At 41.4% G+C, this 15,744-nt stretch overlaps 1 protein-coding gene across 2 annotated transcripts in view; it reads right to left on the bottom strand.

Annotated features, from left to right (window-relative positions):
* Positions 1-15,509, bottom strand: part of LOC140739413 (leucyl-cystinyl aminopeptidase-like) — a 97,726-nt gene extending 82,217 nt beyond the window's left edge. Inside the window, exons 1-3 of one of the 2 annotated variants that reach the window (XM_073067699.1) lie at positions 15,209-15,509; positions 4,502-5,333; positions 1,306-1,444 (exon numbers count right to left, since the gene is read on the bottom strand). In XM_073067699.1, the coding sequence (XP_072923800.1) occupies positions 1,306-1,444; positions 4,502-5,333; positions 15,209-15,230 (993 nt within the window). In that variant the 5' untranslated portion in view covers positions 15,231-15,509. Of the gene's footprint in view, positions 1-1,305; positions 1,445-4,501; positions 5,334-9,230; positions 9,250-15,208 lie in introns of those variants that run through there. The other variant, XM_073067706.1, reaches the window with a different exon arrangement.
* Between the last annotated feature and the right edge of the window lie 235 nt (positions 15,510-15,744).

Raw genomic sequence — 15,744 nt, 5'->3', positions numbered from 1 at the left:
CATTCTCTCAAAGCAATGATTCTGTATTGAAGTACAGATTCACATAGTGATGGGCAATCCTGAGTCAAACACAATATTTGAACGCTTTGTACGATATGCACACATTCACCAGAGAATCTCCAATGATGGTTCTCTTCCAAAATCACATACGTAGATGTCTGGCTCCACAGTAATATCAACATTATTTAGTAATAACAGCAATAATGGACTATCTGCTACATTTGCATTGTTAAATACCTTCAAACATTTACCGTGGGTAAAAATAAATTTCCTGTATTTGTACACTGAAAATACTAAAGCTATCTTGGTTGACCCCACCAACATGCTCATTCTAATGCCATTGCTTCCAAACAATTTTCATCTCAGTTGAATGTTCAGCACCTTAACTTCCTGATAAATTTAAAGTAACCCTTTGATTACTTTTCAATCTTAGATCCTCTGTCAATCTCTTCTTCCTCATTTTAATCTCACTTTACATTCTGTATATTCCTCTTTCTATAGTTGATCGGAGTACAAATTCATCAGTCATAAATCACACTCCTTAGTTCTTCCTGTTTTCTTCTCAATTGTTTAATTTTCCCTCAAATACCACATATGATATTTAATTGTTATCAAGATACCAGAAGCTCTGTTGCTATACAGAAATCAGTTCATATTTCCAGCCATTTTGAGAAAAAACAATATTGCAATTACTGGTCTAGTTAACAGACTTTGCTGCAACAAACTCTTAAAATATGCACTCAGTGACCACTTTATTAGGTATACCTACTTGTTAATACAAATATCTAATTAGCCAATCATCTGGCAGCAACTCAATGCAAGAAAGCAGGCAGATGTGGTCAAGAGGTTCAGTTGTTGTTCAGACCAAACATCAGAATGGGGAACAAATGGTATCTAAGTGACTTTGACCATGTAGTGATTGTTGGTGCCACTCGGGGTGCTTTTTTATGCATGACAGTCTCCAGAGTTTACAGAGAATGGTGCTAGAAACAAAAAACAAAAAATAATAATCAAACGAGCGGCAGTTCTGTTGGCAAAAATGCCTTGTTAATGAGAGGGGTCAGAGGAGAATGGCCAGACAGGTTGAAGCTAACAGGTAACACTAATTTAAATAACCATGCGTTACAACAGCGGTGTGCAGAAGAGCATCTCTGAAAGCACAATACAATGCACCTTGAAATAGATGGGCTACAACAACAGAAGGCTACACCAGGTTCCACTCCTGCACATAATAAAGGGGCCAATGAGTGTATACTTTCATTGCAGTATATTAATTAAATGAATGAAACCTTTCTTTATAGGTACCTTCGGCATGTTGGATAAGGAGATATGGTCTGCTTCCCTTATTATTCTGATCACATATGTGGCATTAAATGCTGGTTCATCAAAGCACGGAAAGGCACTTCGTGCAAAAAAAGGTTTGAACTGAGTGGCAGCCAATATCCTGTAATGGAGAGATAACATTAAAAACAAAAGCAGATATAAGTTAGCTATTTGTGAATCACGCACCAGGACACCAAAACCCTGTGTTGCAGGTCTCTGCAATCTTTCCACATTTACATTATGTGCATTTTTCAAATAATTTTTCTTGCCACAATGGTGAATTTCACATTTTTCTTACATTAAACGTCATTGATGAATCTTTTCCCACACAACCTATCTATGTCCCATTGTAGTCACCATCATTCTCTTCATAATTTACTTCCATCTTCATGTCATTAGCAAATTTAGCAACTATATATTTGGTGCCTTATCCAAGCATGGGAGCGAGTTTCTAATGCACAGAATTGCAAAAGGTTATGCTAAACTCAGCCAACTCCATCACCAGCATGATCCACTCTGCCATCAAGGGTAGCTTCAAAGCAGCTGTCTCATCATCATTTAAAGACCCTCATCATCCTGAAGGTAGTAATGTGAAGAGGGCACGTCCCCATCCAGGACATGACCTCATCGTATTACTGCCGTCAAGGGAGGTGATATGGGAGCCTGAAGACCCACACTCCCAACATTTTAAGAACAGCATCTTCCCTTCCTCCATCAGATTTCTGAACAGTTCAAGCACCCATGAACACCACCTCATTACTTGGCTTTCGCACCATTTATTTTGCAACTTACAGTAGTTTTCATTTTTTGCACCGTATACCGGTGCAAAACAACAAATTTCACGACATACAGCAGGTCAGCAATAGTAAACCCGATTCTGATAAACTGTAGAATGTTGAGGCCCTGGTGTTAATCTATATGGCTAACTACACTTTACCTCCTGGAAAATCACCCACGTATGCCTATTTCCTGTTTTCTGTTGGTTGGCTAATCTAAACATCCCAATGTACAATTACAATACACATAATGAGCTTTTATTTTCCACAATAACTTTTGAGAGAGCATCCTATCAAATGTCTTTTAGAAATCAAGTGCTCTTTCTGTTAGAGTTCTTCGAGGAAGTAACAAGCAGGGTTAACAAAGGACAGGCAATGGATGTCATTTATTTGGATTTTCAGAAGGCATTTGATAAAGTGCCATACATGAGACTGCTAAACAAGATAAAATCCTGCGGTTTTACAGGAAAGATACTGACATAGAGGAATAGCAGAGAGGCAGGAGACAGTGAGTGAGAATAAAAGGGGCCTTTTCTGGTTAGCTGCTAGTGACTACTGGTTCCTCAGGGGTCAGTATTGGGAATGATACTTTTCCCATTTGTCAATGATATAGAGAATGGAATTGATTGCTTTAAGCCAAAGTTTACAGATAATACACAAATAGGAGGAGGGGTAGGTAGTGCTGAGGAAGCAATGTGATTATAGCAGGACTTTGACAAATTGAAAGAATGGGCAAAAAAGTGGCAAATGGAATACAATGTTGGGAATTGTAATGATAATGCACTTGAGTAAAATTAACAATAGTGTAGACTATTATCTAAATGGGGAGAAAATTCAAACATCAGAGGTGCAAAGGGACTTAGGAGCCCTCATGCAAGACTCTCAGAAGGTTAATTCACAGGTTGTGTCTGTGGTAAAGGAGGCAAATACAATGTTGGCATTTATTTCAAGGAGAGTAGAATATAAAAACAAAGGGATAATGCTGAGGCTTTATAAAACACTAGTCAGGCTGCACTTGGAGTATTGTCAACAGTTTTGGGCCCCATATCTCAGAAAGGATGTGTTGTCATTGGTGAGAATCCAGAGGTTCACAAGGATGATCCCAAGAATGAAGGGGTTAACATATGAGGAGTGTTTGGCAGCTTTGGTCCTGTACTCATGGAAATTCAGAAGAATGTAGGGGGAACTCATTGAAACCTACCAAATGTTGAAAAGACTATATAAGGTGGATATGGAAAGGATGTTTCCTATGGTGAGGACAGCCTCAAAGCTGAAGGGCGAACTTTTAGAACAGAGGTAAGGAAGACTATTTTTTAGCCAAGAGTAGTGTATCTGCAGAATGCTCTGCCACAGGTTGCAGTGGAGGCCATGTCCATGGGTATATCTAAAGCGGAAGTTAATAGTTTCCTGATTGGTCAGGCCATCAAAGGATATGATGGAATGGTGGAGCAGACTCAATGGGCTGAATGGCCCAATTCTGCTCCTGTATCTTATGGTCTTATGTTGTTATGTTATGACAACTAGTTAGCACCCACTGAAAGTGCCTGAAGAAGGCTGAAGTAACTGAAGCTGCCTCATTCGAGGAATGAATCGGAAGATGAACCAACAGAAGTCAACAAACTGAACAATACAGTCAATCCAATATGTCAAATTAATACAGTAACAAGATTTGTCACAAAATGGAGGAAGTGGGATTCTAAAACTAAAAAAATGTGAGAACAAAATGAAAACACCATACTAATTGGTTTATCTCTTGCTTGAAAAAAAATTTAACCAAGGTTCAAGACAACGAGATTGAATGCTGCTACTCCAGAAGGTGCAAACAATATATATGGGTACAATATAGCAATCTGATTCCCCAGATGTCAGGAATACTACAAATTTTGCTTGGTTTGTCATCACCATGAAGAATGTTAATATTGAATGGCTTTTTCCAAAATACGAACAGCTTCCTGTGTCCTTCTGTGAAAATCAGTGACATCCATACCAGGTTCAAGAACGATTATTACTCCACAACCATCAGGCTTCTGAACTGGCATGGACAGCTTTAATCACACTACTCTCAACTGACCCTACAACCTACAGACTCACTATTCAGGATTCTTTACAACTCATGTACTCAGTATTATTTTTAGTTGTACAGTTTGTCTTTTTCTTTCCCCAATTTGGTTGTATGTTGGTCTTTATGTTCAGTTTTTCATAAATTCTATTGCATTTCTTTGTTTCCTGCAAATGCCTGCAAGAAAATAAATCTTAAGATAGTACATGGCAACAAATACGTACTTTGATAATAAATTTACTTTGACTTTAATCACAGAGTCTTATACCTTTACAAATCCATTGAAAGACAAATGCAAAATGTAACTCATTAGGAATTGAAAAGCAAACAGAAATTGTCTGACCTTCTTTTGTTTTGATCTTGATAAGTGCCTTTAAAAAACCCAGATAAATTATCAGATAGATTAGCTGAATATTTCAGATTCAGTACATATTTTTCTCCTTTTGTCAGCATTGGGTTAACCTTGATTGCAATTTGTTTATGCGGTGGATATTCTAAAACCTGCACATTCTTAGGGTGGCTGGTTCCTTCTGGAGTAATGGTTGCCACAGTGATTTTGAGACCCGAGCTGTGAAGAGTAATGTTGTTGGTATCTTCCGTGATTTGAAGGCTTATGTGTACAGAACCTGTGAAATTCAAGGTGGTGAGATTAGGGTGCAAAGTAAGATCATAGTGCATAGGTACAACAGCTTTAGGCAATCTCATCTTTGGCCAAGGGAAAACCTGTCCATTCGTTGCCAGAGGATATATGAGGGCTGAAGTCATGTTCGATTTGTGGCAGCCTTCTTTTGTGAAGGTACATTTGGGCAGAAAGTAGATCACCATTGATATAGAAAGTATAATCACAATGACAAATGCACCAACAAGGAGAGTCCGACTGATAGGCAGTGAGCACGAGTCACGGTTATACATCCCTGATACATTGTTGCGGAAGTTGGAACTCCTGTTCATGAACGACTTGCCCAGCAGTCTTACAGATGATTCATAATCTTCCTCATCATCATCCAGATCGTGTTCATCCAAACCACGCACCATCAACCTGGAACTGTGCGGTTCATATTCAATTTTGTCAGGTTCCAGAGGATGAAGGCATGAATCCCTGGCCAGGTCCACAGCATCGGGCTCTTCTTCAAACATGGTGTTCTCAATCATGTTTCTGGGCAACTGAGCCCGTTCTGAAAGATAAAACGTTTTCAAACACATTCAGCACGCTTTATACAACCTGGCATTGCCCTACTCACCTCTGGCGGGTTTCAGAATCAGAATCAGGTTCATTGTGCTGGCCTTGGAAAAGATCCAGAGGAGGTTCATGAGAATGATCCCAGGAATGAAAGGGTTAATATTTTGAGAAACGTTTGATGGTTCTGAGCCTGAACTTGCTGAAGTTTAGAAGAATGAGAGAGGAAATCTCAATGAAACGATTATTGAAAGGCCTAGATAAGAGTGGACATGAGAGGTTGCTTCCTATAGTGGGTAAGACTTGGACCAAAGGGCACAGCCTCAGAATAGATGAGCAGAGATAAGAAATTTATTTTGCCAGAGGGCGCTGAATCTGTGGATATTCATTGCCAGAGACAGCTGTGGAGGCCAAATCAGTGGGTATATTTAAAGTGGAGTTTGATTGGTTCTTGATTAGTAAGGGTATCAAAGGTTATGGGGAGGATGCAGGAGAATGGGTTTAGTGGAGTAAATAAATCAGCAATATTTTTAAAAATATGATACAATAAGATAAATAAGTAATTAGTGCAAAACAATAGGAAAATAATGAGGTAGTGTTCATGGGCTCATTGTTCATTCAGAAATTTGATGGGCGGGAGGTAGAAGCTGTACATAAGACATTGAGTGTGTAACTTCAGGCTCTTGTACGTCTTCCCTGCTGGTAGTGATTAGAAGAGGGCAACCCTGTTTCCACTAAACTGCAAAATTATATTGAATACCAAATATATCAAGCAATTAATGCCCTATTTTATAATAACCATTGATAAAAAATGAGTTTTAAGAATCCATGAACAATGAAGGGCAGTGTGGGGCATGGGTGAACCAATGTTGGGTTTTTTTAAAAACTGAACTAGGGGAAGAGGGACAGGAAGTTGATATGGAAAACCATCTTCATCTGCACAAAAAATGATGGATTCTTTCTGAACTATTTTGACTCAATTCACTTATTTCCCCCCACCAAGTGTGTGCAAGGGCAAATAATTTGTTGAGATTGAAAATTTCTCAATATTTGTGTTTACTCATGGCTTATCTTTTCAAAGGCTACTCAGCCATAATGTTCAAACTGAATGATTCGGATTCTGTTCCAAGGCAGGAAACAACTTTCATACTTCATATCTACAGTGTGGTGTAGCCTATGGACCCCTTCTCAGAATAATACATCCAAGTACATAAAATACATAGGATTACCAAAAACAATATTGAAATAGTTACCAAAATATTTTAAAACTCAGATTTGTGATATAGTAATATCACAATAGATCATGATCACTTTTGATCTAGTGGTAGGTCATAATTAATGTAATTTTGAAGTAGTCATGATATTTTAAGATATGCTGTGATATTTGTAATAACTATAATGTGATCTGAAAATATCAGAACTCTATTGGTGACAAATTCACAAGTTTTGATTGGTTGCACCACAGCCTAATACAGAGGCACCAATGCACAGGATTGCAAAATGTTGCTGAGGCTTATAGATTCAGTCATGTCCACCAGCCTCCTCCACCAACAAGGTCACCTTCAAGAGGTGATGTCTCAAGTTACAGGCATCTATCATTAATGACCCTCAGAATTTAGAACATGCCCCCTTCTCATTCAGGAGTGAGACAGGTCAGCTGCTTGATGAGCATTTCAACAACAACCTCATACTCAACACCAGCAAGACCAAAAAAATGACTGGACTTCAGGAAGGGGAAGTTGAGAGAACACACTCCTGTCTTCATTTGGGGGTGGGGGGGGGGTCAGAGTGGAAAGGTGATCATCTTTAAATTCCTGGATGTCAACATCTCAGAGAATCTACCCTGGGCACAACCACATTGATACAATCATGAAGAAAACACAGTACATTAGAATCTTCAGAAGATTTGGTATGTCACCAGAGACACTTGCAAATATCTACAGATATTTACTGTGGAGTGCATTGCCACTGGACGCATCACATTCTAGTAAGGAGGCCCCAATGTACAGGATTGCAAGAGTTGCTGAGGCACGTTCATCTTCAAGAGGCAATGCCTCAAGTTAGTGGCATTCATCATCAATGACCCTCAAATTTGGAACATGCCCTCTTTTTGTTACCACCATCAGGGAGGTGGTACAAGAGTCTGAAGACCCACACCCAATGACTTAGGCATTGCATCTTCCCTTCCACCATCAGATGGTGATCCGTGAACCCATGAATCCTACCCAATTATCCTTTTGCACTATTTCATAAGTTAAGGTAATTTTTTATCTTTACACTGTACTGCTGCCACAAAACAAACTTCAAATCATGCAAGACAGTGATGACAAGCCTATTTGTACTTCATTTGCACTCTACTGCAGCCGACATGTCACCAAGCACACACCAGATGTTATCCCTTTAGAAAGGAAGGGAAAAACACAGAAAAGAACAATAACCACACTTGGTTGCACTTTTAGAGTTCCGGGCTGATGTAAATTACTGATTTTTTAGTTGGGGCTACAAATGCATAATTCAGACAATTCTGCAATGAAATAGTACAAGTTATAATCACTATTTTTGCATATGGGTGCCTGAACTAAATCACAACATGCCCATCAGGGTAGTTTTCTAAATGGCGTACACTGGGACAGCCTAGCTGAAACACAGCTCAAGCTTAGCATGAATTTGCATGTTTAGGTGTGGATAACAAAACAAAGAATACAACTAAATACTTTATTATTAACACCTTTCTGGTAAAAATTTATGGTAAATGATCACCACAAACAATGGAGAGGTGAGCGAAGGCACAGCTGGGTCAAGGGCCAAAGCGAGCAGGTGCAAGGCAAGGTCGAGGGCATTCGAGGCAAGCAGAGCAGAGTCAAGGTGGATTCAAGGCCCATCCATATAAACCGAGAGCGAGACTTGATTGATCGAAGTGCAAGGATGATTTGGAAAGGTTGGGTTAGGGCTGAAACACGGCAACAGGGTCCAGGCCCAGAGCGTATCGATGGAACAAGGCCTGGGTTCTACAGCGAGCAATGACCCAATATTTGGACGATTTAAATACCAGGCCAGATAGATTGAAAAGGCAGGGTGTTGGTATCAAAGGTGAGGATCAGGCTAGTTCTGCTCTCTGCTCGGTGACATTTACTTGGCCCTGTGTTGAACTGAGGCTGAGGCCTGCTCCAGCTACTTCGGACTTCGTTCTGAATGGTATTTCCTTACTTTTCAGTTTTTTACCCTCTCTGGACATTGGCTGTCTGACAGTCTTTTTTTCAAAATGGGTTTCTTTGTTTTGTGGTTGCCTGTAATGAGGCGAATCTCATAATGTGCGCATACTCTGAGAATGAACAAATGTTTCTATGTGCTCTAAAGTTACTAAAAGAAATTATAAGGCCACAAGACCATAAAAGGACATAGGAGCAGAATTCAGCCATTCAGCCCAAGTCTGCTCTGTCATATGATCGAGGTTAATTAATTTTTCCTCTTAATCCTGTCTAAAATCCTCAAACCAATGATGCTACTCAACATGGAGTTCCTCCAGCAGATCAGATTCTCCTTTATCCAGCATTCAGAAATCTGATGCCGAAAAGAAAGAAACTGTTCTCAAGTCATTAAATGCGTGCCGCCTCTCCAATGGTAGTTACAAGAGGATGGCATGCCCTGGATGGCAAGGTCCTTAACAGCAGATGCAGCTTTCTTGAGGCACCACCTCTTGAAGATGTCCTCAAAGTGGGGAGTGTTGTGTATGTGATGGAGTCTGCTGAATGTACAGCCCTCTGCAGCCTCTTGCAATCCCTTGCTTTGGAGCCTCCAATGCAGGCTGTGATGCAGCCAGTCAGAATACTCTCCACCATACATCTATAGAAATATGTGATGCATCTTTGGTGACATTCCAAATTTCTTCAGATACCAATGAAGCAGAGCCCCTGGTGTGCCTTCTTCACGATTGCATCCTCTGAGATAGTGACACCCAGGTCTGTGAAGCTACTCGTGCTTTCCACTGCTGGTCCCAAATGAGGACAAGGATGTGATCTCCTCACTTCCTCTTCGGTCAACATTCAATTCCTGGTAGTTGATCTTTCAAGGTAGAAATAATGCATTATAGTTTATTGCAAGTTTCTATTTTTCTCTAAAGTAAGGACTAGTATTAAACATTTCAGTTACATATATTTTCAGCATTTTTACTGAATGTAGAGATGATATTTGTTAGAAGGTTGAGGGTGACAGTGCAAGTCAGAAGGAACACTAAGTAGAACAGAAGGTATGAGACAGGTGACGCATGGCAGATTTGAGAGCAAACAAGCTCAATTAGAGAACAGTGGAAAATAGAAATGGGAGCAACCCGTGTTGTTCTTTGTGTCTGCTCCGCCATCGTTAAGATCACAGGTAAACTTCTACCTGAAAGTCATGTTCCTACACTAATCTGGCTTTCCTCACTTGGTTCTTTTTATGACTAAAAATCTATTGTCTGTCTTTAATTTGCTTAGCAGCTCAGCCTCTCCACTTCAATTAGCAATTCCAAAGATTCCTTCCCTCCTGGTGCAGAAATGACTTCTCATCACCATCTTGAATAGACGATTGCTTCTTTTGAGACAGTATCTCTAGGGTCTAGACACCATAGCCAGGGAGAGTATCAACTGTCAATTTCCTTCAGAAGTTTAATGTAAAAGCCGCTCATTCATGTCAATACCAGTATACTTCCATCTCCATAATATCTCACATCCTGAGAAACACACATTTGATTTGCCTTGGATCTGAGACAATATTGTACCACAATATTCTATAAATGGAGACACGTCAGTTTGCAAATGCCGGAATCTAGAGCAACAAGCTATCCTCTGGAGGAACTCTTTAAGCAACACAAATGATGGAGGAACTCAGCAAGTCAGGTAACATCTGAAGACAAATAAACAGTCAACATTTCAAGCTGAGACCCTTGATCTTGCTGCTTGGTTCTGCTGCTCCGCTCTTGGCCCTGACCACCTCCAGGACAAGGCCTTTCTTACTGCTGCTGCATCTTCCAGTTCGAAAGTCTTTCATTCTTGCTCCCTCATTAGCTTCCAGTTCTGTGTTCGCTATATTCCTGTTCATCTTCCTCCACTAGCTGCTCCAGCCTTCGTACTTACCAATGTCTTCCTCCTCTTTGTTCCATCTGCCTCCCAATTGTTTTTCTGACATTGCCTGCTTCCATCTGTCATTCACACAATATGCTGGAGGAACTCAGCAGGTCAGTAAGCATCTTCAGAAATTAATAAACAGTTGACCCATTCCCTTCTTCGGGTTTCAGCCCTAAATGTTGACTGTTTATTCATTTCCACAGATGCTGCCTGACCTGCTGAGTTCCTCCATCTTTTTCTTTGTGTGTTGCTTTGGATTTCCAACATCTGCAGACTTCGTGTCTATCAATCATTCGTCTGCCAATGTCTCTCAACTCAACCCCAGCTCTCCTCCCTCTGCAGTACAACCTGCCCACCATTTCTCATCGATCCTTAGTCCACCAGCCACCTTGGACACCTGTTTCACCACTCCTTTCTCCTATTTATATTGGCCATTACCCATCTCCACTCTCAGTTGCAAAGCAGAGTTTTTGGCTCAGAATTTCCCTTCCTCCCATAGATGTCACTCAACCCACTGAATTCCTCGAGCAGACTGTTTGCTCATTACTTATTTTACACTATTTATTTTGTAACATAATTTTTTTTATGGCTGGCACTATACTATTGCCACAAAATAACAAATATCGTGACATGCCAGTGACAATAAACCAGATTCTGATTTCCTTTGCTGATCAAGATCACTACTGGACTTCATTTCTGTTCCCAGAAATTTGAGTGAACTATTAGCAGAGAGATGTGGGTGTATGGAATCCATGCTGGGAGCAGTGGTGGAACCAGATACAATCAGGGCATTCAAGAAATTCTTAGATGAGCACAGATGATAGAAAAATGGAGAGCTACATTAGATTGATCCTAGAGCAGGTTAAAAGGTCAGCACAACACTGTAGACCAAAGAGACTGTACTGTGCTGTAGTGTCCTATGTTCTATTCCCAATTGGCCATAGAAATAGCAGCATCTGCAAGAAACAAGACTACCACTAATTGTAGAAGTGGGAACAGAGTAAAACAACTTCATGAAGCACCATTTCAAATTAACATAATACAATTTTAATATTTTTGTATGTATGTGCATAGATGTTTGTAGAGTAGAATAGTTCCATTATGAAAATCCTTATTTGTTTGAAGCCTCAGACACCAAGTCAGGCTCATTGAGTCACAAAGTGCTACAGCACAGAAACAGGTCCTTTGCCTCAACCACTCCATGTTGGACTATTATTCTGCTTAGTCCCATTGACCCGCACCTGAACTTCAGCACCTTTCCCTCTCAGGGCCATGTACTTATTCAAACTTCTCTTTAGTGTTGAAATCAAGCCCGCATCCACCATTTCCTCTGGCAGATCATTCCACACTTGCACTGAGTGAGCAAGTTGCCCCTCAGGCTCCCCCTTAAATCTGTCAAATGGTTGCTGTGACGCATCTAGTGTGGTACTGCAGTAGGTCGTGCATGTTGCTCTCACTTTCAGCTTCTACCACTAGCTAGCAATCTTGTGAAAAGGAAAGCTGAATGCGCCTGTCAGTCCCTGCCAGTACATAACTTCTCCAATAGCAAGCCTCATGTGGTGCCTATTTTATCATGTGCCTCTGAGTACCCCAAAACCACATCCTTAACAATCAACTTCTAACATCCTCCCAACCACTGAGGTCAGGCTAAATGGCTTATAACTTCCTTTTTTCTGCTCTCTCTCGATGAGTGGAGTGACTTTTGCAATATTCCAGTCTTCCAGAACCATTCCAGAATCTCGTGATTCTTGAAAAATCATTAATGCCTCCACAATCTCTTCCAGAACCATTCCAGAATCTCGTGATTCTTGAAAAATCATTAATGCCTCCACAATCCTTTTAGCCACCTCGTTCACAACTCTGGGGTGTACACTGCCTGGTCCAGTTGATTTATCTACCCTTCAGTTTCCCAAGAACTTTCTCCCTAGTCATGGCAACTTCACATACCTCCAACCACTGACTCTCTGGAACTTCCAGCATACTGTTAGTCTTCCACAGAGAAGACTGATGCAAAATACTTAATCAGTTAGTCCACTATTACTACCTCTCCAGCATCATTTTCCAATAGTCTGATATCCACTCTCACTTCTCTTTTACACTTTATGTATCTGAAGAAACTTTTGGTATCCTCTTTAATATTATTGGCTGGCTTACTTTCATATTCCATCTTTTCCTTTTTAATGACTTTTAGCTAGCTGCCTTTGCAGCAACACACACAAAATGCTGGAGAAACTCAGCAGGCTGGGGGGGGGGGGGGGTGTCTTAGACATTATAGAAAATCACCCTCTTGGGATCCAGCACCAATATGATTTTCCCAATCAACCTGCATCCCCCATGACTATCGTAACATTGTCCTTTTGGCATGCATTTTCTATCTCCCGTTGTAATTTGTAGACCACATCCTTACTACTGTTTGGGGGTCTGTATATAGCTCCCATTAGAGACTTTTCGCCCTGTAGTTCCTTAGCACTACCCATGATTCAACAGCTTTCGACCCTATGTCACCGTTTTCTAATAATCTGATTTCAATTTTTACCAACAGAGCCATATCACCCACTCTGCCTACCTGTCTCTTTCCATACAGTGTGCATCCTTTGACATTAAGCTCCAAGCTATAACCTTCTTCTAGCCAAGATTTAGTGATGCCCACAGTATCATACATGCCAATCTGTAAATATGCTACAAGTTCGTCTTCCTTATTCCTTGTACTGTGTACATTCTTCGGAAGGATCAGCAAGAGGGTTAACAAAATAAATACCCAACTTGCATTTTTCCATTTGAACTTTGTAATCCAATGTCCTAAGCTTTGACCTGCTGACAGCAGTCAGTCTTTCACAATCAAGATGCAGCACAGAGTACAGATGGCCCTATTATCAGCCTCTCCTTGCTAGGAGTCTCACGACACACTGTCTCTGCTTGTACACCAACTACCTTATCCTCTGCACTATCATTCCAATTCTCATCCTCCTGTCAAATTAGTTTAAAACTTCTAACAACTCCTGAACAACTCCCCCTGGTAGGACTACCACCCTCAACAGTATCTAAAGTGGTATACATATTATTAAGGGGAACTGCCACAAGTATACTCTGAACTGGCTATACATTTTCCTTCATTCTCCTGGTAGTCACCCAGTTACCCATCTACTGCAACCCATGGGTGATTACCTTCCAGTGGCCTCCACCCATCACCTTCTCATTCTCCCGTATGAGCCCAAGGTCATCAAGTTGCAGCTCCAGTTGCTTAATACATTCTCTCAGGTGTGACAGCTTGCACTTTTTATTCGCCCTTTCTACTGAATCCTACTTGGTGATTAGTCGCAGTCCAACTCCAAGAAACTGTCACAAAGCTCTGCCTTTAAATCTTGATTGCAGACTTGACTAAAAAGGTAGCTCTGTTTACACATACCCTCTTGGTGAATTCAAGAATGGTACAAATGTTCTAAAGTTATATTAACAGGGTCATGACGGAGCTGCAGCTCGGGGCACCTGGTTCAAACTGAAGTTTATTGATTACAGCTCAATGAAGTTTATCGATTACACCATCATATCCTCACTATTGATCAAGAAGCTTGGGCCTCTGTACCTCCCTCTGAAACTGGATCTTTGACTTCCTCATCAGGAGACCACACTTCAGTGCAGACCAGAAATAAAATCTCCTCACTGACAATCAACATGGGCACACCTCAAGGACGTGTGCTTTATACTCATGGTGTTGACATCACTGTTGTTGGTGCAACCTTAGATGTCAATGAGACAACATACAAGATTGAGACAGATCGGATGATTAAGTGGTGTCACAACAACAACCTCATACTCACTGTCAACAAGACCAAGGAATTAACTGTAGGCTTTAGGAAGGGGAAGTTGGGAGAACTCACACCAGTTCTCATTGAGGGGTCAGCAGTGGAAAGGGTGAGCAGCTTCAAGTTTGAGGATATCAACATTTGGTTTGTCACCAAAGCCTCTTGCATCATCACAGTCCGGTATGGAGGCTCCAATACACAAGAGGCTGCAGAGGGTTGTAGACTCAATCATTTCCATCACAGGCACAACTCTCCCCATTATCAAGGACACCTTCAAGAAGGTGGCATTAGAGACCCTCACCATCTGGGATATGCCGTCTTCACATTACTACTTCAGGAAGGAGGTACAGAGCCTGAAGACCCACATTCAAAATTCTAAGAACATCTTCTTCCCCCTGCCATCCAATTTCCGAAAGTTCGATGAACACTACTTGGTACTCCTCTTTTGCACTATTAATTTATTTTTGGTAATTTTTATGCCTTGCATTGTACTGCTGCCACAAAACCGCCAACGTTCCTCCTAATTGTTTTCTTACAACTGCGCGGACCAACCACTGCACTTAGCGGGAAATGTTTACACATCCTGAAAACAGCATGGTACTTTAATACAGCGTAATAGAAAAGCAAATTCCAGCTGTGTAATAACAAGCGCTATGTGTGCGGTGGCACCTCAGTTACTGCATGGCCGCACTGCTTAAAGAGAACGGTGTTCATGACACATGTCATCGATAATGAACTTGATTACAATTTGTTTTAATTTTCACAACCTTAACATTAACTCCTCTCCACTGCTCCCAGGTCCCCCTTTCACGCCAGCCTCCCCTCACCACAATGCACCACCCTCCCCCTCCCCACTCCAATCTTGCCCCTCGACAGCTCTAACATCACTCCGACAAGGTCCGTCGCCCAACAGCTGCAACTAACTTTGCAGCATTTTAACCCACTGCGTATCCCGAGACGACACTCACCACTCTGCAAGTGCGGCTCCATCGGCCGTGGCCTTCGCTCTGCGACTCGGCTCGGACCGAACTCTCTGCTGAGCGGCTCGGCACCTCGGGATAAGCGCTCCGGGTGTTGGACGGGCGGCAGCCAGCGTTACACTCGCTCCGCAAAGTCACACAATTTCAACACGTCTGGGGAAATGTGCAAATATTCCCAGATGGTTAAAAAAAAAATCAACCTCCTTCCAAACTGCGCCACTTCACGCAAGTCTATCGACCACCATCTTCTTCACTTATCTGTTTCTCTTTACTCCTCTGTGCTCGGAGGAAGCCGGGGCCAGAAGACCCGACGGGTCGATCGACGAGCTGTGTGTTCTTGACCAGCCTGTCTGCCACTCAGTCGGGGAGTGAACCAAGTTTAAGGTTATTTCTGTTTCCTGGGAATGCCCCGAGAAAACGAGGCGTTCAGTGGGTTACTTATTTTCATCTGTTTCTGCACCTCTGCTGTTAATGAAAAAAATAACATCGGAACATTTATTCCCGGTTGGCAGTCAACATCAGCA

The sequence above is a fragment of the Hemitrygon akajei genome, chromosome 2, assembly GCF_048418815.1.
Source record: "Hemitrygon akajei chromosome 2, sHemAka1.3, whole genome shotgun sequence".
NCBI lineage: Eukaryota > Metazoa > Chordata > Chondrichthyes > Myliobatiformes > Dasyatidae > Hemitrygon > Hemitrygon akajei.
The sequence above is the reverse complement of the archived record's forward strand: the minus strand, read 5'-3'. Positions and strand labels throughout refer to the sequence as shown.